Source organism: Mirounga leonina, unplaced genomic scaffold, assembly GCF_011800145.1.
Source record: "Mirounga leonina isolate KUSES-001 unplaced genomic scaffold, KU_Mleo_1.0 Mir_114, whole genome shotgun sequence".
Taxonomy (NCBI): Eukaryota; Metazoa; Chordata; class Mammalia; order Carnivora; family Phocidae; genus Mirounga; species Mirounga leonina.
In genome coordinates, this window is record NW_023270265.1 from 5,127,501 (window position 1) to 5,151,024 (window position 23,524).

The following is a 23,524-nucleotide window of genomic DNA, read 5'->3' on the forward strand; positions in this document are numbered from 1 at the left end:
CCTTTGCAATTACAGTGCTGATGGGTGTCAAGGCATGGTCCCGGGGGTAACCGTCCACTATGCATTGATAGTTAATGTCATTATCAAAGACTGTCAAACCAGTGTTCACACTTGCAGCACTCAGGTGGTTCTCTTTTCTCCCTTCTTTCTGTTTCTGCCTTGAGACTCTTCATCCTCAACCAGGTTTTTCTTCTAAATTGACTTGGGATAAGTTTCTGTTCCCTATATGACACTCACCTCTTTACAACCCCAGCACCAGAACAAAGCCTGACCCAAGAGAGACACTCAGGCATCATCAGTGAATAAATTTAAAAAAATAATTAATTAATTAGTGGAAGAAATGTAGGCAAATTCCTTGGCATCGCTGGGTCTCAGTTTTCTCCTAAGTGAAATCAAGGACAAGATGTTCCCAAGTCCTTCCAGTTTTGCGTTCTGCAATTCCTCATGTCCTCAGAGCGGGCCCCCATCTGGCTTTCTGATTCACTCATTTCCATGGACATAAGGCAGCCTCCCTCTGCTTCTGCAGCCTGATGCATCGTCTCCTGAATGACACATGAACCCTGCCCAAGGCAACGCAGCCCACACCAATCCATTCCACAGATCACTGCTGACACTGAACAGGGAGGATACCTTGGGGTTTTAGCCAAGGTCTGCTCAAGGTCTTTGGCACGAAGGGTGGCCGGGCTGAACACACAACAACAGAGGAGAGAGATGATCCTGGCTTCATAAATTGGCCCACTCGATCTAAAAATCATGAAGCTTTTCTTTCCACACCCATTTTTAAGTTGCAGCTTCAAGAAGGGTGGGCATTGTCAAGCACAAACACACATATACACACAAATCACCCCCTGTGTTGTCCATTCCCCCGACCCACATACACATGCATGCTAATGATCTTTTTTTTTTTGAGGGTCCTGGAACATAAGGAGCTCTGAAAACCTGATCCCAGGATTACTTGGTAGCTCTTTCCCCCTCTGGAAGCAGTTGTTTTCCTTTGGTATCTCAATCCCATGGAAGTGGTATGAACAAAGCCCATTTGCACCCACGGGTCATCTGTTTTTCCTGCCCCGTGAACTGTCTGGTGCGCTACAGCTGTTACCGTGACATTAACTCAAGTGCTCCCTGAACAACCACAAATGCTCCCAGGATTCCTGCCAGCCCTAAAATAACAGAACCAGCCGTTTGAATACGTTTCCTCCTTGAAAACCCTAAACTTCCCATATGGCAACAGGACATCCAGACTTCTGTCTCTCTCTCTGTGTTGTGGCTCTCTCCTTTCTTCTGGTATCTTCCCATCATTTTTCCCCCTATCTAAAATAGTTTTTTCAATTTTGCTGAGATGAAGTCCAGCCAGAGTCAAAAAAAAAAAAGACAGAAATGTCATAACATTAAAAAAAAAAAAAAACAGGCTTTCTCTTCCTTCAAAATGAGTTGATACAAGGAATGACAACTCAGGATAAAAATATACACTACTTTTTTTGGTGTCTTTTCAGATTATTCTGCATCTGCTAGGCGGCTGAAAGCATATCATATGAAAAGCTCTATTATCTTCCCCAGAAATGACCTTTGGGACCCACCCGATGGCAGTCAATGGTAATATTATGCTAACTCGCCTCCCAGCAGGAGGACTGAAGTAGAAACACAACACTAACACAGTGCAGTCCTTCCTTAAACACTGCACTTCTGGGTCATATATCAGAGCTGCTTTATGGGGATCCATGTATTATATGACCACACTCAAGTTTATTAATAAAGCTCCCATTTCTGTTTAGGTTTGACAAACATATCTATTCAGGATCTGCACATTCTGCCATTTTTCAAAGCCAGTCAGCCAGCTTTGCACGCAAGAAGGAAAGTGACAGATCCTTCAATATTTCTTTCAAATCCAAAACCAATTCAGTCAAAGGACAGAAAGAACTTATCCTACTGGGCTTAAAAGGATTATATAAACAATTGAGGTCGGGCCTTCATTTTAGGGGAACAGGTAATGTCTTCACTCTGGAGTCAGGCTAGGGCTCTCCCCTCCTCCGCCTGCCTGGGAATCCACTGAGGTTTGGTTTTGTATGGGCGGTGATTTCAGTGTATGCTTAGCCTGAATACCTATGCCTACTTTTCAAACTCCTAGCTATTGGCCTAAAATTTGTCTTTTTCAGGCTTTCCCACACTATCAGGGGACCTTATGAGGGATATGCTATCTCTAAGAGTTAAAAACAGAAGCCTATTTCAACCGAGGTTAATTCACCAGGATTGAAGGAGACGGAATTCTGAGAGCTACTGTGTGTTTCATCCTCACTTCCTCCCACTAGGGGGCAGAAGGACACAACAAATCTTTTCAAAACGGTAGCCTGGAAAATGCGGTTGTACTGAAGTGAGGGACTAGGGAGGGCCTCTGAGAGCCAGGGAAGAGGACAGACATTTGGAACAGGTCACTGCAGGGAAAAAGCGTGTGACATCTGGGTTTCCCCCAGGTCCCCTTCTGCTTGCGTTGGAGCCTGGATCTCTCCTCTTCACCAGACTAAAAGCACTTTTACTAAGACGGGGGTGGGGGTGAGCAATGGCTATTGTCCAAAGTGAATAAAAAACAAAAATAGGAATAAGAAGTCCTGAGACAATGTGCATTTTGCTCCAGACGCCCTAACAGTTGAAAACGGATTCTGTCCCAGTTCATAAATTCAAGTGAAGTGTTTTAAGTCACCTAAGATATTCACCTACCACATTAAGGATATTTATTGGTTAATCTGCTATAACCTGTTCAGTGTTGTCAGCAGATGCCAAGTCACAGCGTTTGTAAGGATGCTAGACCACAGATGTGGTAAGTAGGAAAACAGTCTAGTATGACTAGTATGACTATTTCTTATAGAGGAGACACCAGAATTTCTGTGTCCCAAGCAGAGAAAGAATGTTGCAACCTAGACCAGTTTTTAAAGGGCAAGTCACTGGGGTCAAAAATAATTGTTCTCAAGGAGGAGAGGGAGGGGAAAGGAGAGGAGGGAGGGGGAAAGGAGAAGGCCCTACTGGACAATGAAGTGTCTACACAGCAAGAATCAGCCAAACGTGATCAACAGCGACCCTTTCAAGAGGGGTATTCGCTCCCCAGCTAGAGACAGCCTTCACCCGGCATGTTTCCCTCATCTGTTATCTTCCTTTGCCTGTAAACATTCGGGTTTGCAACTTGTAAACATCTGGGTTTACAACCTGGGCTTTATTGACTTGCCTTTCCCACAGCTGGGGAAAGATACCTCACTCACAGTTTAAATGCCAAGCTCTGCAGGACAACTAACACACTGTACTTGTTTTAAGGTTTGGGAACGAATGAAGATGGGGATGGCAGTAACAATGGTGACATTTAACGGAGTCTCCTAACTAGAGCTGAGATTCGGTAAGGTGAGTGAGTTACAGAGGGAACAAGCACCCAGAAAAGGCTAGGACTGAGCCAGGAATACCTAGCAGTAATGAAAAGCTCAGACTCTGAGATCAGAAAGACCTGAGTTCAAATCCTTGCTGAAGTCACACAGCGAAAGAGACAGCTCACCTCTTCAAGCTCCAGCGTCTTCTATCCAGGGCTGTTAAGAGGATTAAATGAGATAGGCAGATAAAGAGCATAGTCCACTACCTGCTACAGAATACTTAGGTAGCTATAATAGTAATAGCAATAACAATAGCAAAAATCAGGTGTTATTTTATTACTAGTACATTTCTTACTGATTTCAGAGGAAAGTTCGTGCCCAGTTTATGAAACGGATAGGTAGTTTTGAGCAAAACATTGCGGCAAACATTTAAAGGAATGTAAAGGAATATATAACACAGCTGCTATTCTAAAGCAGAAAATCAGATCCCAAACTTCCTATAAAGAGCCAGATTATAGAAATTTTAGGCTTTGTTGGTCATAGATCTTTGTCTCATTGCCAAAGATAGTATGTAAATAAATGGGTGTGGCTGTGTTCTAATAAAACTTTATTTACAAAATATTTATTTACAAAAATAGGCAAATGGGCCAGTTTTGCCAATTCCTGATCTAGTGAATCAGCCAGGACATATACTTCTAAAAATACTTTATATATTACTTATGAAAATACAGCCAACATCAGAAGAGAGGCCATGAATGATTCAGATGATAATGGTTTTAGAAGAGGCAAGATCGTAACTGGTTGAATTCAGGTGAGTAGAGAGGATGGGTGAGCACCTGCTCGACAGGGAAGCTACCAGAGTCACAGAGATGGGATATAGCCACAGTTGGGGTGGGGATGCCTGGTAAGGAGGCTGCTTGGTGACAACAGGGAAGAAATTCACAGGAAGAGGTAGAAAGGGAGACTGGGTGAGAATATAAAGAACAAAGACTGTGAGATTGCATTGTGACAAAAAGGAAGAGTTCGTTCTGCCCCTGGTCTGGCCAGCGGGGATGTTTTGCAATCCACCCAGGAAATAATAAATGAATGGTACCCTTTGTGAGTGGGTTGCTAAATTCTCATCTGGCCTTAAAGAGAGAAGTTGAATTTAGCAACTGTCACATGGGAGCAAAGTGTCACCATACTGGTATTTGGTATTTATTTCTAGTAATACAATGTGTTTCATAAAAAATAGAGCTTTGCTCATCATCCATCATCTGCCCTTATTTTTGCCAGCAGGCCCAGGTCCAGGCTGGGGCATCTCTGTGTCTCCAGGTAGGACAACTGGGAAAGAGTGTTTGTTAAAATAAATTATCCTGGGAGTGGAAAGGGGTCAGGCCCTATCCTTCCCCAAGGGGAGGGAGGAGGTCAGGTTCCAGGGAAGGGAGAGGAATTGGGTCTGGGATCTCGCTCCTTCCTTCCTCTCCCCAAATTTCCAACATACCCTCCTCCTATTTTTCTTTCTTTTTTTTTTTTAAAGATTTTTATTTATTCACTAGAGACACAGGGACACAGAGAGAGAGAGAGAGAGAGAGGGCACAAGCAGGGGAAGAGGCAGAGGAAGAAGCAGGCTCCCCGCTGAGCCAGGAGCCAGACATGGGGCTCGATCCCAGGACCCTGGGATCATGATCCAAGCTGAAGGCAGATGCTTAACCATATGAGCCACCCAGGCGCCCCTCCTCCTATTTTTCTTAATAAGTCAACTCTACCCCAATTTCAAGGAGTTTAGAAAGAAATATTAACCCTAACTGACTCTGGAGGAAATATTAGTGTCTAATAAACACAAGCAAAGGTCCCTACTCTCAGTGTACCCCAGCACTTGGAATGCCTTAGAAAAGGACTACATATGTGAGACCAGAAGTCTCTCAAGAGGGCTCCTCTGTTCCAGTTGAAATTATAATGTGGAATATCACATGCTGGGTATCTCTCAAGATGTAAATGACTCTGATTTTAATTTCAAAAACATACTAAAATAAGGGATTACATCAATAAATATATTGGAACTTTGGTACCCAAAAAACGGTAAGGTTTACTGGAATACGAGAATCCTGGAAACTAGCCAAGAAGCCACTGCTAGAATTCAAGTGAAGCCTCATGCTAGGAGAGACCAGTGTGGTTCTCAAAGTGTGGCCCCAGTCCAGTCAGGCAGCATCAGCCACTGCATGGGAACTTGGTAGCAATGCAAACCCTCAGGCTCCCCCTCCCCGGGTATACTGAATCAGAAACCCAGCTATGTGGGTTTTCCCCGGCCGCCCCCGCCCCCCCACCCCCCCCAGGTGATTCGATGCAGCTCAAGTTGGAGAACGGACTGGTCTTTCCAGAATAGGTTAGTGTTCACATTCTAAAGCCATTGTCCTTGATCATGAGCAGGGTGTCTGACTCAGGAGATCTGGGAAGCTGCTTCAGTGTTTTGTTTCTGTTTTTTAAGTGTCTCCGGTATTCAGGTGTGTTCCTGAGTGAAGAACCACCACTGCAGGGCTTCTCAATCCTGGCTACACATTGGAATTACCCCAGGAACCTTAAAACATTCTGATGGCTGAGTTCCACCCCAGTGATCCTGATGTACTTGATCTGAAGTATAATCTGGCCGAGGGGAGGTTTCAAAGCTGCCCAGGTGATTCTAACATACTGCCAAGGGTACTGGAATCTACATTCGTGTATTAATGTAGCTAATATGCACTTTAGCATGTGTAAGAATCACCTGGATAATTTATTAAACCAAATTCCTTAGTCCTACCCCCCAAGGAGTCTACAGGTGTGGGGTTGGGCCTGAGAATTTTCATTTCTAATGAGCTCCTAGATATGCTGGCTCACAGACCACACCATAGTGGTACTGCCCCCAGGAAGAACACGCTAACTTTTTAGACACCTGCCATCTGCCCTGGGTTGGGGTGGCCGACGTTCCTCCTTCTGTTCCTCCTCTGAATTCTTATACATTGATTATTCTTCCTTATAAAGTACCCACCCAATTAAATGATCAACATCTTAAAGGCAAGATCTAGGTTTTCCCTATTAGTGAGCCACTCTTAGGAATCGGTGGCTTGCACATAGTAGGTGTTCAGTTGAGTAAGCGCAGTAGTATGATCAATACTATGATCCCTATTTCATAGTATTGTTTGGAAGATTCCCTGGGATATTCATAAATTGTTTCTGTACATGCACACACATACACACACATACACACACACAAACATGTAAATCAACACATCCAACACTACCCTGGTTATGGAAGCACTTTCTCTTTAGAGCACACACTCCGTCTCTCCCTTTCCCCACCTCCAAAGACATTTGGCTCCCAAAAGGAAAGCCACACTTCTTCTCTTATTGTTATAGAAAAAATAACTGCCCCCCCCCCCCGTGTTCATTTTCCCCCTATCCAGTTTGCTGGCCAAGTCAATCCATCATGGCCCTATCTCATCGAGAAGCATCAAGGCATCTATTTTTTGAAGATGATGCAAAGGTAAATATACGTCCAGTCCTAGAGATTTAGGTTGCTTGAGCAGACTGTTCCAATAATACCCCAGATGAAGTACAGCCATCTGGAGAGGTTTTGGTATCTATGAAAACCTACTGCTGAATTTGTTCCTTGAAGACATTCATTTTGAGGTGTTATTCCCAATTTGGCATATAACAGAGCTGTACACGTCAATGAGGATTTAGAATCCCAGCTACCTGCAGAGGGCATCTTATTTAAAGCATGTCCTGACAAAGCAATATCAAGGGAATACAACTGGAAATCTCTTACGGAGGAATAAGTTCTCTAGGAGTAGTTTCAGCCACAGCAGTGGCTACCAGGTCAGCAATTAGGTCCCCCAAAACCAGCTAAACTTGCAGCATGCCATTTTGCTGGAGCTGCCTTCCTTCAGAGTCCAGTCAAAGGGTCAGAATTCAATGAGTTCATTTCTCTTGCCACACTATAGCCATCCGGTCCCAGTGCCATTCCCAAGGTGCATGGCGCCACTGAGGACCACCCACCACTGCGTCCCCCCCCACCCCAAAATAAGCTCAGGCAAAGAGCAGAGCCCATAATCTCTATCATGACACTATTTCAGTATGGACTCATGGTGGTAACAGATTATTTTTATTTATTTGGTACTTGCAGAGAATAAACCAAGAGGCTCAGAAAAAGGGGCCTGGGGAAAGGGGGAACAAATGTTTTAAGGTTAAAAAAAGTAGCTAGAAGGCTCACAAGTTATAGAAATTATATTAATTCAATTTTTCCAAAAAATGGATTGAGTTGTTTTTCTTCTTAATTTCCTTTCCTACCTGGAAGTACCAAAGAAATTCTGTTTAGGGGGTCCCTCACCTTTTGTCAGGAGACTAGAACACGGAGGAAGCAGCATTCAGTATTTGGTCTGATTAGACGGAACTGTTAGACTAATTTTTTGTACGGGTAACTATAACGGCTAGTTAATTTTATAGCTTGAGAGCCAGCATAATAGAACACTGAGGAACATAAACCTTGGAGGTAGATTGCCTGGGTCCAAAACTTGGCTCACTATGTGACCCTTGGCAAGTTACAGAACCTCTCTAGGCCTCGGTTTCCCCACCTGGAAAATGGAGCCATAAATGATCCCTATTTCATAGTATTGTTTGGAAGATTCCCTGGGATATTCATAAATTGTTTCTGTACATGCACACACATACACACACACAAACATGTAAATCAACACATCCAACACTACCCTGGTTATGGAAGCACTTTCTCTTTAGAGCACACACTCCGTCTCTCCCTTTCCCCACCTCCAAAGACATTTGGCTCCCAAAAGGGAAGCCACACTTCTTCTCTTATTGTTATTATTTTAAATTAAACCACTGACCACAGGGAGGGGTTTACTTAGAAGGCTCTGGGCTTTAGAGCATCTGTGTCCAGCCGCCTCAGGTCACTTCTGGTGGTTCTCAAAGGCCCTTCCTTCCAGACCCTGGGCAATGGAACCAGGAACCCTCTCGGGGGGGTGGTAGGTGGGGGGAGAGAATGGGAGTTCATGGTCATAGTGGTTGACTCAAGTCATTAGATGCTAAATACCTTATGGGCATGCAAAGTGAGCCTATCCTTACCTCTACCAACGACCAGCTACCCCTTGAGTTTGAGCCAAATTGTCTCCCTTCGCTCCTCCAGCCTACTTAATCTCACACTGATCCAGCAAAGTCCAAGACAGCCCTGTAGGGGGAACCAGAGACCTTTCTTTTCAGAGCCCAAAAGACCATTTCAGATTGCAGTAGAGTCCTGGGGAAGAAGCTAGGGCTGGAGCCAGTCCCAGGGCCTCTTTTGTGCCTTTTTTTCTTTGCCTACAGAGGCCTTAAATAATTTAATCTGAATAGGGTGGTGGGGAGTTTCCCTTCGATGGTGTACTAATGATTTCTCTACATCCGTCCATTGGTCCTTCCACTAAAACTCACTTCAGGAAACATTTGTTAAGCTTCCACTGTTTATAGGAGTGTCCCAGACGTACAAAAAATAAAAATTCAGGGTAAGTTCTCTCACCAGACACACTCTAGAGCAGCGTGGTCCAGTAGAACTTCTGTGATGATGGACATGTTCTCTACCTGTGTTGTCCGACCCCATAGCCACCAACCACATAGTGCTAATGGATACTTGAAAAGTGGCTAGTATGACGGAGAAATTTACATGTAAATAGGCCAATGTTACTAGTGGCCACCTTATTGGACAGCATGGTCCAGACTGGAAAGCCTTGCTACTTCGAATACACTCTCCAGACTGGAGGCAAGAGCATCACCTGGAAACCCGTAGAAATGCAGCATCTCTGATCCCACGCACACCTCCTGAATCAGAAGCTGCATATTCCATCAAGATCTCCTGGTGCTTCCATGCACACAAAGATTAGGAAGCACTCTTCTAGGGAGAAATTACCTCCACATTCACAGTCAGAAGATGTATACACATGGTTCTCAACCTGACTGCATTTTTGATGCAACAGGAAAGCGTTAAAAAAAATGCTGAGCCTGGGTCATTGCCTCCAACCCAGAGACTCCGATTTAATTGGTTAGAGGTTTGGCCTGAACATCATGAGTTTTAAAACCTCTCTGGGGGATTCTTGCAGACAGCCAAATTTATAACCATCCCAGAATAGCCTATAACAGTGGTTCTCCAAATTGGGTGAACATCAGGATCGTCAGGAAGGCATGGAAAACACAGATTGTCAGATCAAACTCTGGGAGTTTCTAATTCATTGTGTCTAGGTTGCATTCTAAGAATCCGCACTTCTAACAAATTTTCAGGTGATGTCGATTCTGCCGGACTGGGAACTACCCCTTGAGAACCACTGGCCTCGTAATTTTAAAAGCATGGGCTCCAGAATCAGATTGAACCGGGCTGAGTCCTGGATCCACATTTACTACCTGGGAAAGTTACCTAACTCCCAATCCCCAGCTCTCTAAATTGTAAAATCGGACCAACCGTATTTACTCATTGGGCCGCTGTGAATATTAACGCAGATAATGCCTATGAGATGCCGATCCCAGTGTCTGCTTTTAATAAGCAGTCAATAATTGTTCACTATTATCATGGTAAGAAAACATATTCATTCATTCAACAAGGACTAATTATGTGCCAGGCATGGTCCCAGGCACCAGGGCACAGCAAAAAAAAAAAAAAAAAACCAAGACAGTGAATGTCCTTGCACAAGGCTGTCACGGAACTTGCATTCTAATTGATAATATAACCCAGATGATCATATCACTCTTATAGCACTAATCATAAGAGTAAAAGAAACAAAGTTCAGGGAATTCATTCCAAATGGAAGAATGTGAAAGCTTCACATGGGAGGTGGAGTTAGGGCTGTTGCCTGAATGGGGAGAGAGGCGCCAACCAGCGAGATGGGGCAGAAACTCACTCCTGACTCAGCAGGAGGCAACATTCAGAAGAGGAGAAGCAACTAGCAGCCTGGTGGACCCAGGGGGCAGGGATTTTTAAAAAGGGTAAGGGGAGGCTGGGAGTTGAGGCTGTATGCCTGGAGTTGCCCACCAGCAGCTGCCTACCCTCTCTGGCCAAATCACATTCTGTTTTTATGTTTTTAGTTTTGTTTTGTTTTTTTGAAATTTCAATACGCTGAAAATTTCTGATGTCAGGAAACAGAAACCAGTCGAAGGCTTTCACCATTGAGTATTCTTTTTTTTTTTTTTTTAATTTTATTTAATTATTTGACAGAGAGAGAGAAACAGCGAGAGAGGGGACACAAGCAGGGGGAGTGGGAGAGGGAGAAGCAGGCTTCCTGCCGAGCAGGGAGCCCGACGTGGAGCTCGATCCCAGGACCCTAGGATCATGACCTGAGCCGAAGGCAGAAGCTTAACGACTGAGCCACCCAGGCGCCCCACCATTGAGTATTCTTATCAAATGCAGAGGCTAGTCAACAGAAGACTGGCTATTCACCTCACCTCAGCTGCTGTGGGTTTCTTCAAGCGAGGGAGTGGCTGCTGTGGGTTTCTTCAAGCGAGGGAGTGGCCCTAGGGCCAGACACTGTGCAATGTAGAGGGCAACAGAAGGCCTCCTGAGACTGCAGCTGAGCCCTGAGAGAACCACCAAGTACTTGCAGAGGAAAAGCCTTGTTGTGACCCCACACGCTGCCTGCCCTGGGAAAATGGTGACATACGTCACACCTCATCACCTCAGGTGGCATTCTAAAATTCCGGTTTCTCTCCACTCTTTAAAGTAAAAAAAAAAAAAAAAAAAAAAAGGCAAGAAAGCATGAATTCAAAGGAAAGGAAGCTTTTAAGCAGGGGACATTGCAGACCTAACATGTTCCTCTCAGTTGCTGCAGCCACATAGGAAGGGGCGTCCAGAACAAATGGGTGAAGAGTGAAGAGCAGGCACGTCTGCCTAGTAGTTCTCCTGGTCCCAGGAAAAGAAGGAAAACAAAACCATTACATGGAACTGAGGAGAGGGGGAAGGTCTCAGGCTCTAATGAGATTTCCCTAAGCGTCTCCTTTCAAAACACGCTGGAAAAGTACAAGGCAAAGGCACGGAGGGCTCAGAATGCCTGCCAGAACTTTTGGACTCAGAAGACTGAGCAGAGCCACTGGCTCTATGATTTGGGGCAAGTTATTTAGCTCCTCTGGGCCTCAGTTTCTTCTCTGGAGAAATGAGAATATTAATAATAATTCCCCTTTGTCAGAAAAATGGCCCCCGGAAACATTCATGGTAATCCTCAGAACCTGGGACTCTGGTAATTTACATAGCAAAAAGCAATCAAAGTAGCAGACAAATTAAGGTTGCTCATCTGCTGACCTTAATATGGGGAGATTAGCTTGGATTATCCAGGTGGCACCCCAATGTAATCACAAGGGTCCTTAGAAGTAGAAGAGGGAGACAGGAGGGAAAGTCCAAGAAAGGTAATGACAGACAGCAAGATCAGGGAGAAACAATACGAGGACCCACCCCGAGGCTGGAAGCAGGGGCCGGGAGCCAAGGAATGTGGGTGGCCTTGGAAGCTGAGAAAGGCAAGGAAATGGACCCTTCCTCCGAGCTTCCAGAAAGGAGCACAGCCCTGAACACACTTGCACCTTGGCCCAGAGATACCTATGTCGATTTCTAACCTACACAAGCCTACGAAATAAATGTGTGTTAAGGCACTCATTTGTTCCTGCAACAAGGGGAAATGAATACATCCGTCTTGCACGGTTGGGGGGCTGACGCCCGGCACGGGGAAGGGCGCTTTCTGATCTAGGACGGCATGATCATTGGTGGGCACCTGCCATCCTCCACACAGGGTAGGCTGAGCTCCTCTCCCCCAAGAAGTGCGCATGGCTCCCGGCTCCGTCAGTTGCACCCACCCTCGGCTGGGCTGGCATCTTGCAGAAGCCTCCTTACGTTCTTCCACCCACGTGAGCTCTTTCTCCTGTGAACTCCCAAGGCCCTGACAGCCTGTACCTGGCAATTTGGGACTTAATTATACAGCGGGCAGTGTTACCTGCTGTTGCTGCATGTGTGTTTATTTTGGTTCCAAATCTAGATTCAAACCTCAGTCTCAAACAGGAACTACGTTTGTCCTTTTGGTGTTGTTATTGTTGTTTTTAAGAACCTCTACTTTTTTTTTTTTTTACAGTCCTGTTTTTATCACCTTTGACACAAAAAGGAACTGCCCGGCATGTATTTATAAGCAGATATCCTCAATTATTTTAATTGCCCTGTGGCTGGGCACTACTCATTTTTCTATTTTTTAGGAGCGTTTTCTATTTTGTAGTACTGTTTGCCGAAGGCACTAAAGTCTAACATGGGTTACAAGAGCAGGTAGGTTTACTGTTTACAGTTTTTCCACCCTGGGTTCAAGGTCTGGGGCTCCTTACCGTCCCCTGACTTCATTAGCCAGAGAAGAGGGACAATGCTGGAAATCATAGCAAGACTAGGAAAGAGGGTGGCCAGACATGCTCCCCTCATCTTACTGCTGAGCACACAGTAAGCGCTCAATAAAAGCTAGTGAGATGAGTGGCCAGTAAGCGCCTCATTATTTTTTTCTCTACTCTCTTCTCTTAACCACACAAAATGACCCTCAACAAAACCACATAAATCAAGACACAAAGGAGGACAGCCTGTTGACCTACCTTGGGGATACAGTTCCCCAAAGGAGACAGACAGAAGAGTTCTCCCCAGAGCATGTTATTCTACTCTCAAAATAAAATACATCTCTCATTTCAAGGTACATTTATTTTAGTTAGGTAGGATAAGGATTTTGTGAGAGAAACAAAAATGAATAAGCTGGTGTGTGGGAACAGGAATTAAAATTAGCAGCGACTTGCCGCCTGCCGACGTGGATGTCCTCACATCCCACTGCCTTATTTTTGGTTCTGTTCTGGTTTGTTTTCTTCCTCAGTACTTTAAAATATGATAGGTAGGTTAGAAAGACAAGCCAGGGATAATCATGAAGCTCGTCCTATGTACGTGGTACTTTACTGACTCTGCCTCACTAAATCCCCTCAACAACCCTATGAGGTGAGTACTACGATTACCCCCATTCATTGGACAGGTGGAAAACTGAGTTTAAGACAGGTAAAATGACCTTGCTCAAAGTGACCCATTGGCCAAGCCAAGCTGTGAATTGAGGTTGTAACCCAGAGCTTGGCTTGACCCACTCCGCTCCATTGACCGCATGTGTGGAAGCCCCTAGTCTCTCCCTCTCTCTCAGGTAAAGCAGATCTGATCACCAAGGTGCTAAGGTACCTTGGGAATCAGGAGACACCACACAAGCTCTCTGTGTTTCCTGGGTCCTAGTGGCAACTCTAGAAACTGGAGGTGGACAAGGAGGAGTGGGAAGGAGAGGAGGAGGCATGAGGATGTGTGTTCTTAAATAAGATCTCTTCCCCTCCCTGCCTGCCTGAAGTGAAGCTCTCTGAGTAAGGAGAGATGGAGGGGTGCCAACAGAAATGAGCAAAACCAGCTCAGTCACACCAACCCAGTCCTCAAACCCCCCAATCTTTTAAGGGTAAGGACAGAGGCAGAAGAGCAGCATGAATATGGACATAAAGTCAGACCAAATTGGAGGCAAATCATCCCTTCTGCCACTCCCAGGCTATGCGACCTTGGACAGGAATGAACATCTCTGAGCCTGTTTCCTTATCTTCAAAATGGGGGAAAATAATTCCCAGCTCACAGGTCTGCTCTGAGAATTAAGTGAGTTCATGTGTATAAAGGGCTTATCAGAGCGCCCAGCACATAGTCCAACTGGAATTAGCTGTTATTAGTAATATGCCGTCAGATGCACTAAGAGAATATATACAATAAAGTACATGAATACTATGCTATATAATACGCAACTATATATGATGATAAGAAATCAAGCGTGGTGGGTGTTATGCTCCAGAGAAGGTAAGGGTGGGGGTGACGGCACTCATTCTGTTTTGTACCCACATGGTTTCAGCTACGCAGGGCTCAGCAGGTGTGTGCGAGAGAAGAGAACAGACTGCAGCTTCCTCATCTTATACCAAACCTCTGCCAGTAAAGGTAGTACCTTTTCGTTTTCCAGGAGGAGGGCAGCACTTCCTGAAATGCCCCCACTTAATGGGATTATTCCTCCTACTTTGTAAGCCATACCTCGTGGGAATGTTCATTTTATCTCTGGCAGCTCGTCGGCACAATAATTGTTTCATGATGTAATAAACCCGTGTATTAAATCAGACACGGGAGCCTCCTTGAAATATTATTATACTGAATTCTCTTCCGTAACAGGCAGCCCAGGGGTGGATCTCACCCAAGGGGCTTAGTTACTAAAGAACCCAAAGTATTTCATTGAAGGTGCCTTCTCCTATAAGAGGAGAAAGGTTATTTCCTGTTGTTATTTTTATTATTTCATAGTCCAAAAGTTTGTTGGTCTGTTTTCAGTTTCAACACACTTGTGCTTCCTAATGTACTACATATTTGCTTATTTATTAGGTTCGTTTTTTTCCTGTTCTTCCCCCACTGCAATGTTACAGGGTAGGACGCTGCCTATTGTATTCACTGTTGTTTCTTTTTCTTTTTTTAGTGTGGGGAGGGGCAGGGGGAGAGAGAATCTTAAGCAGGCTCCATGCCCAATGTGGAGCCCAAAGCAGAGCTTGATCCTAAGATCCTGAGATCATGACCTAAGCCAAAATCAAGAGTTGGATGCTCAACCGACTGAGCCACCCAGCACCCCATTATTCCCTGTTGTTTCTTAATCATCTGAAAAATTATCTGGCACGTAGTAGGTGTTTAATAAATATTGTTCAATTAATCAACAAATTGAAGCATGCTTTAGAGCATATTTTTTGAAGAGCAACCACAATTGATGTAAGAGCGTATCTCATTTTTCCTCCTTTTCCTTTTTCTTCTTTTCCTATTCACTCTAGTGGATTTTCACTAGACAAGAACACAACTCCAAAAATCAGGATTAAATCATTCACAAAAAGACATGAATTTTTAACATCCAAGTTCTCCTGACACAAAGACGCTTTCAGTCTCACAAGGAGACTCAGCTCCACACCCTTAGCTGGGATGAGACCTGCTCGCTGCGCAGGAGGGGTGTCTCCACCACAGTCCTGAAGGGGTCTCCTCAATCATCTAGGACCACGAGGGACCAAGAGAGAATGGACCCTGACATAAAATTCCGATTCCTGAAATGTGAAGACTAGAAGGTATTTGAAGTCCAAACCTCCCACTTTTCAGAAGGAAAAACTGAGGGTCCAGAAAAGCAAAATGGTTGTTGTAGTGCACAGAGTAATTAGAACACAGGCGGGAAGAAAAGGCAGATTCCTTTCCTACCTTCCTTCTTCCTTTCCTTCCTCCCTCCCTCTCTCTTGCTCTCTTCTTCCCTCTTCCCCTTTCTTTTTTCCTTGTCTGTCCGGAGTTTTTCAGGGTGTGTGCATGCACATGGGTGTGTGTGCATGTGTGTGTATACTCTTCACAACAGGATGGTCTAGGACGAGCCCTGGTTAGCAGCCTATATGTAATTTTGCCTCAGAAATGTTGATGATTTGATTTCACTAACTTCCCAGTCCTTCCCCACAACCTAGATCCCAAACTTCCCATGAACAATGCAAGAGTCTTAGAGGCATCCTGAGCTGAAAGTACTGGAAAAATCAAATCATCTAACCTAACCTTTATTTTACAGATGAAAAACAACAGGCTGAATGAAGGAAAGTGAGCTCCCTAGGTCACAAAGCCAGTTAACAACCCAGCTGAGGTAGCTGGGACCCTCAGCACCAGGGCACATTCAGGTCACACTCAGAACACTTCTCAAGATTTGTGGGTGGCTCTGACAGTCCCATCATGCTGGCTGGAAAACCCAATCTAAGCAAGCATGTCTCAAATCAAGGATAAAAACTTTTCCACTGAGCGAGTGAATAGAATTCTAATGAGAAAACTCGTCAAAAATAGAATCTTTATGGGATACACACACAGAGATACACACTGATATGTGCATACATGATTACTGCATACATCATATAGAAAGGGTGCTTCTTTTTTTAAATACTTGATACTAGGCATATAATAAATCACAGAGCTAGCAAGGACATCAAAAACATATTGCTAGGGGAAGCATATCTTGGCACAACATTTTTGAAAAATGAGCCATCAATATCTGTACGAACTAAAATATACGCATTCTTTGATCCAGCGATTCCTCTTCCAGGAACCTGGATCCATCTAGAGAAACAGAACTGTACAGATAGGTAGATGAGGGTGTTTACTAAACCATCATTTACAGCGCAAAAAGGAAACAATCAGGTGGTCCATCCTTAGGGTTATGGCCAGAGGAACCATGATATAACAATTTGTAGAATTTTGTGTAACTCTAATAAAATGAATTATTATAGAGCTGAAGGGACACCCATCATTTGTTAGTAAGAAAATCAAACTGCAGTGCAATGTGATGGACACACTTATTTTTACGAAGACCACCACCGCTCCATCATGTCTATGTGCATCCACGTTTGGGGCAAAGGGACATGAAGGAAAGATGGAAGTCTGTTAACACTGAGCATCCCAGGGAGAAGGCATGATTGCAAGGAACCCAGAAATAGTCCTCTGGGTCCCTTTTCAGCCTTCCTTTTCCCCTGTATCCCTGCAGTAGCAGGAACATTCTGAGAGAATTATTCAGTGCAACCAAGAGAAGCTCGAAGCTGCCTCTTTCTGTCCCTGGCTCCCATGACCATCATCTGAGCTGGTTATTTCTCCCAACAAAGTGTCCTGGTCCCAAGGCAAGAAGTGATCTGCTGAGCAGATACAGCAGGTGAGATGTGAACAGAGCACCAGCAAAAGCTCATCCTTTAACACAGGAAGGGGGCTCCATCTCCTTCAAGGAGAAGGTGGCTCGTGATGCTTGATGCTCCCCTGCCCCACAGAGGAACTCATAACCATAAATAAACCAGGTAGGACCCACTCTGCTTAAAACTAAGAAGCAGACAGAAGTAAGTCTGGCAGGCAGGCCTTCTAGGGCACTCGAAGCAGCTACTTGGAAATCTGGCCTCGTCCCCACGGGCTTCTCTGTCCAGTCCTAACTGCAGGTTGGATGAAAATGACAGAACCATGGAGGCAGAGGTCCCGACGAGGAGAGTGTGACTGCTAGGTTTCAATTAGGATAAAACTGCCTTCGCTAAAGCCCTAACTGGGCAGCACATCCTCCTGGCTGAGTGTTCCAAAGAGAACTGTCACCACCAACTCCCAAAACTCCAAGAGTTGTGCACACGAATACATAAAACTTTCCTTCTGTGGGGACAGTGCAGGCCTCTGATCCACCAGAGCTTGGGAACCAGTGGGAAGAAAGGAAGAGAGGTCGACTTACCAAGCCAACTTCTGTTTAAGTACACAGACACAAACACTGGGGGGACCGTGAAGAAATCTACCACAGAGTTCACTTCCAGCCAGAACCACAGCTTATCGTTGGCTGCAATAAACTGGGGAGAGAGGAAAGGAGAAAAACATGAGAGGCACGATGCTGGCATTCGAAGTATATGCTTTTGCCAAAGGCTATGTTTTGGTTTTTCACAGGGGCCTGGAGGGAGATGTTATGTCCTTCTCACATCTATACCAATCACAGGCCATTTCTGTCTTAGAATTCGGTTATACAGTCTCTTGTAGAGAATGACTGTAGACTATGTTAACCTTGGAGAAATATCAGGCCATCTCTTTTCCTGTGGTTTTCAATAGCATCATAGGAGAGTTTGAGTGGTCTCACTTCCATTAGACTCTAACGGAAATATGACTTAAGTAAAGCATCGATGTACGCATCCACTCACACACACATGGACACACAATCTCCGTAACACACATTCTGTACAGCTCCCCTCATAGACAGGCTCGACTACAAATCCTCCAAGCCCCCAAATTCTACCAACCTACCGCCTCGATTCAAGCCTCACAACTGTTCTCTCAGGATTCAACTAAGTGAGCCCCAATAAACATAATTTTAAGAGTTTTTTTTTTCTCCATTTAAGACAACAATGCATTTGCATTTAGAGAGATGAGAAACAGTCGGCCAGTAGAAGTATAATAGTTACTTCAATCCCCGGTCGCCTCCTTGGAACAAGATTTTAACATGCACTTCTGAAAATGTGAAGTTAAGGAAAGGACTCTCTCAGAGACTGAAAATCAGAATGTGGGTCTGTTGTCCCCCCTGGAAACACTGGGCTTCATCTCTGCAAGAGCAGATGCTCACGGGGCATGGCCCCTGGGTACAAGCGGCCCCATGATGATACTGAGTTGTGGGGATCAGACTTACCCGCAGGCCAAAGTAGAGAAGGAAGAACACGTTGAAAGCCATGTCGATCTGTAATGTGAAATCTTTGTAGAAATTCTGGCAGGATTCTATTGGGCTATTAGACAGGAAGAAAAAAAAGCAAGAGGTAAATGAAAAGCATCATCACGTCTTGCACATAATGTGTGGCAGTGGTGCTTGGGGTAGAGGACAAAATGAATCTTTATTGACTAAAACATTTGGTCTTTCTACCCTCTGTGATGATCAAGCAAGCATGGCCAAGGGGTCTTTCCATTCAACCATTCAGTCTTTTATTCTTTTATTTGTTTTTGTAGTTATATATTTATATATATATATATATTATTTTTATCATCATTCAACAGTTGAGCTAAGAATCTAAAAAGGATCATGCAGATACCTTGGAGGAAGGACAAGCAGGAGAGACCATCAAATTCCTTAATTTCACATTAACCCTTAAAGAACTGACTTCTTTCTTTTAGAGGACATATACCAAAGCTCAAAATAGTCCCTCACACCCTCTAGCACATTAGAAGTAGAGCCCATTTTCAGTTAAACTCAGTGGCTGTGTTTGAGACCTCGTGAAAGCCATCGGTTGATGAATAATAAAGGACCCAGGAGCATCTCAGGAAAGCTGTGGAGGAGAGGATCCTGGTTGATGTTCTGGCTAGACTAAGTACGGACTTGATGTATAGCACTCTGATCTGGAGAAAGAAGGATTGCTCAACTGGTAAAGTTCAAGACCATTAAACCAAAATGTTGAAGCAGTACTCTAAGGGTTAATTTTTTTCTTTTTTTGGCATGCAAGTTAATTGGCTTTGGGTGTGTCAAGCAGCCAATTCGAACCCCCAGCACACTCTACTTTGTTCAAGAGTAGACAGTTTTTTAAAAGGGTACTGCTATACAAACTGGTACATGGCTTCCATGGGCTTTCCCATGTCAAACTGATCAGAGGATCAGTGTGTAAAAAGTCCCAAGTTTGGGGCTGGGTGGGAAGCAGGAAAGCCTCATAAGCATCTCAAAGCTGTGAATGAAAATTCATAGTAGACTGTTATCAGTAAGCAAATGGTAACACTCAGGACAGAAACATAAAGAGGATGAGGTGGGGAAAGGGGAGGGAGTATGGGGAGAAGCAAAATACTTTCCCTGGATGGAAAGCAACGTGGACCTTTGGGCCAGGAGAGGGCTAGCTTGAGAAGTGCAGGATGGAGGATTTCCGAGTACCACCACTTTGGGAATTGCTATACGCAATACCAGTTAGTATAGTTGTACTTCTGCGAGGACAATGCTTGGTTGTTCAACAGGCAGGAATCTGTGCAGTATGGGAATGCAGGGCCCACATAGAGGCATGGTGGGTCGGTCTATGGGACTTTCCAATCATATTACATGCACTGAATTTATCCATTCTTCATCTCTATTACAAGTCAAACATGCCCTTTGTCATCTCCTAAATCACAAATAGGTGGGAAAACCTCCAGACAAGCATGGGGGGGAGGAGGAGCAGGTTACCTACATTTGCATTTACCAACTAAGCAGACTAAAGGAAAAGCAAACGCTGAAAAACATTTCTTTTATAAAGGAAATGACAACTTCTAGGTTTTTGCTAAGGTGGGGAAGTGGGAGGGAAGACAGCATGGAATTTGCTTAGTCCAATGCTGGAAGGAGTGAGGAGCACAAAAGCTAAACCACTGCTCTTTACCTCCTCCCCTACTTGGGTATTAATTTAAATGAAAAAAGGAAAATCCAGACCTAGAGTTAATAAGAGACACTTCTGCAATCCCCAAGCCAGGATGGTGTTTTGTTTCATGTCAAAAACAAGACCCACAAGGTCCACAGGTGTCAGAGTTCTTAGCTTCTCTAGTCACAGTGAAAAGAAGTACATGAACTAGGTTGACCAGAAATCCACTACAGATTCCAAGGGAAGAGACAATGCATCTCTGTGCTACATAAGCCACTGGTATGATGTGCTACTGATAAATGAATGGTGTGTGTGTGTGTGTGTGTAAGAGAGTGATCAAGAGTGAGGGTGGGAAGCTCTGTTGGTAAATGCTGCACTCATGTTTTTACTTGTACCAGGAGTGACTTAACTGTGCATTTAAATTCATATTCATCAAGATTGAGAGTCATAGTCAAAGGGACAGAGAGAAAGTCTTGGTTCCCAAGTCTACTATGGAAAACCCACTATCACTTCACCAAGGTCAAACAATAACCTTACTATTGCCCACACAATATATTTGGATGTCCTGTGAATTTCCTAGCTCCCATTAATTCCATGGCCTTTGCGGTAAATTTTGTAGTAAACTTAAAATCTATCTAATAGGTAAAACACTTGCTAGGCTGTGGAAGGGAATGGGATAGTGGGGGAAAAGATGTTAGCTCAATGCCGTTGAGGATATTTTGGTTCCACATAAATGGCCTTTTCCTCCATATGTTCAAAAGAACGTAAGGAATCAGACTGTAGCAACTTCTTCCCATTGATCCTTTCCTTCCTTGTAATTCCTGCTGTTCCCTCCTCTATTGCCCATATGCAAAGGCAGCAATGAGAGGGCTTTCTGCTAAAGGACACTGTGTTGAAAAATATACCTCAACAGCATCCCTGATTTACAGAGAACAGAGCTGAAACCATATCAAACCTTTTCCTTAATACTCTTTCAAAAATTTTGAACTGATTTAACCACTGTTTCATAGTATTCCTTGAGTCCTAGACTTCAGGCTGAAAAAAGAAAAGGAGTATACTATACTGCTGGTGCTAGCAGATTGTCCTCTGGCTGAAGCTTGCCAATGGTATGGGTACGCTCCGTTAAGATAGAAGAGACGAAGAGAAGCAGAAAACTCTGGGATAAAAGAGGCCCAGCCTCTGTGACCCAGGTAGGACCAGAGTGATGCGGAAATCTGTTTTCTATCCCTTTTAGCTCTTTCCTGCTTGCCACGAGAGTCCAAGGAGAAATGTCCTGCCTAGTTTTCTCAAGTGGCAATAGAACTGTTTATCAGGATCCCCTCTGAGATAAATCTTCTGAGTGCCTGCAGTCTACAAACTCACACAATCAGAGACCACAGAATGGAGATTCTAAAGCCCCATCATTTCATTCCCTAAATGGAAACAACCCACAGAGAAGTTCACTGATCTTATAAAAAGAAAATATATAATTCAACAATAAAAGGGCTGGCCATATCAGCCAGGATTTATTTTCCTCCCAAAGAGATTTTTATCTTAATGATTAATGCTCACTGTAGGGTAGAAAATGAAATACAAACTGCTTCTCCTTCTCATGTACAATAAGAGAGTTCCCTGTCTAGATACACAGAAGTTTCAAGAGCTAGAAAAGAAATCACTTTTTTTTTTAACACAAAAGAAAGTGACTCCGAAGTACACACTTAAATTTGGATTGCCGTTCTTACGAGGCATGCCCACATCCGAATAGGCTGTATGTGGATATATGTTGCCAATAAAAAAAAAAAGTGGAGTTTTAAGAACTGAAATAGGGATACTGGTTCTGATCCTGGCAGTAGTAAATGGACTTTCCCTAAATTGTTCCTGGTTAAACTAATGATTTACCAATTAGAGGACACAAGATAATTGGTTAGCTGATGGACTCCTCATTCTTAGACTCCCACAGTCCATGGGTCAAATGTGATACTAAAACCTTAGACAAGTTTAGTGTTTTCACCAGGACTCTATGATTGGGACACCTTCAAAAGAACCTCAATAAAGAGCTGCTTGTGTTTTAAATATTCAGTGTAGGAGAGTCGTCTTATTTCCTCTTGACCATCCAATAAGCGCATCTTTAGTATTTAGACGTCTATAGAGGAAAAGGAGACTCACTCAGAATGGCAAATATATCTCTTTCTTCATCTATTTAACAACATAATATCCAATGAAGACCCCTGAGCGGGAAGATCCAATAGTCCTTCCTGAAACTGACCTAAGACCTTGTCTTTCCAAAGCACAGGGCAAACAATGGCTAGCCAGGTTTTCTTTCAAGGGGCAGGGACTAAGGACAAAAAAAACTCACTTCCAGCAGGTGTTCCTCTGGATATCTGCATCATCACCAAAAGGGTAGTAATTGCCCTGTCTTCTCAGCCTCTAAACTCTGGTGTTTTCTGAAGTCTGTTTTCCTAACTCCCTGAGTCTGGCTGCTCAACCTAGTGGAGATATTTCTCCAGGACAGTGGTTCTCAAACTTTAGCATGTACCTGGAAGGCTTATTAAAACATTGACAGGTCGCTTCCAGAGTTTCTGATTTAGTAGGGCTGGGGTCGGGCCCTGGGAATTTACATTTCTGACAGCTTCCCAGATACTGCTGCTTGTCTGGGGACCAAACTTTGAGAACCACTGTTCCAGAAGCACTTTCTTGCAACTACACACTAATTACAGGTGTTGCTTCTCAAGAAGATTCCCATTCAGACCTGAGCAGAGATGATTAAACGTTTGAGCCCACCCCCAGATAACCAGCTGCAAACCACTTAACTAATTGCTGAGATCAAGAAGTTGAACAGATATTTTCACTTCCAGGTGGGAACAAGGGGGAAAAAAATTAAGACGATACAGAGAAGTAATTACAACACCACTATGTGAGCTTCACCACCGAGATTCTAATTAACAGAGTGCCTGAGAAGCACATCTTTAGTTTAAGATTAAAAGGAAAAATGAAGTATAGATGGGGAGAGGTTACGGAGACCATCATTTATGAGACAACAAAATGTTAAGCAGTTTAGGGACATCAACAGCAGCAGTAAATATCTGAGATGATTTCATAAATAACCACATGAGAGGGAAGGGACTAACTGAGGAACAAAATAGCACTTTGTGAAATAATTTCTAACATCTGAATTCTCCTCACTCTTATGGCTAGTCCCTTTTTAAATTGGATGGAGCCTTCTCAATTCCCACCAGGATTACGGACCACCAGATAGCACCACAGACATGAATCAATACAGTAAGTTTAATGACTCCAGA

The 23,524-nt window shown here is 44.0% G+C and overlaps 1 protein-coding gene across 14 annotated transcripts in view; it reads right to left on the bottom strand.

Moving 5' to 3' along the window:
• Positions 1 to 23,524, bottom strand: part of KCNMA1 (potassium calcium-activated channel subfamily M alpha 1) — a 725,292-nt gene that overhangs the window by 282,788 nt on the left and 418,980 nt on the right. For all 14 annotated transcript variants that reach the window (XM_035022513.1, XM_035022505.1, XM_035022592.1 and 11 more), the window contains 2 exons: positions 18,575 to 18,668; positions 17,639 to 17,750 (listed from right to left, as the gene is read on the bottom strand). In XM_035022513.1, the coding sequence (XP_034878404.1) occupies positions 17,639 to 17,750; positions 18,575 to 18,668 (206 nt within the window). The remainder of the gene's footprint in view (positions 1 to 17,638; positions 17,751 to 18,574; positions 18,669 to 23,524) is intronic.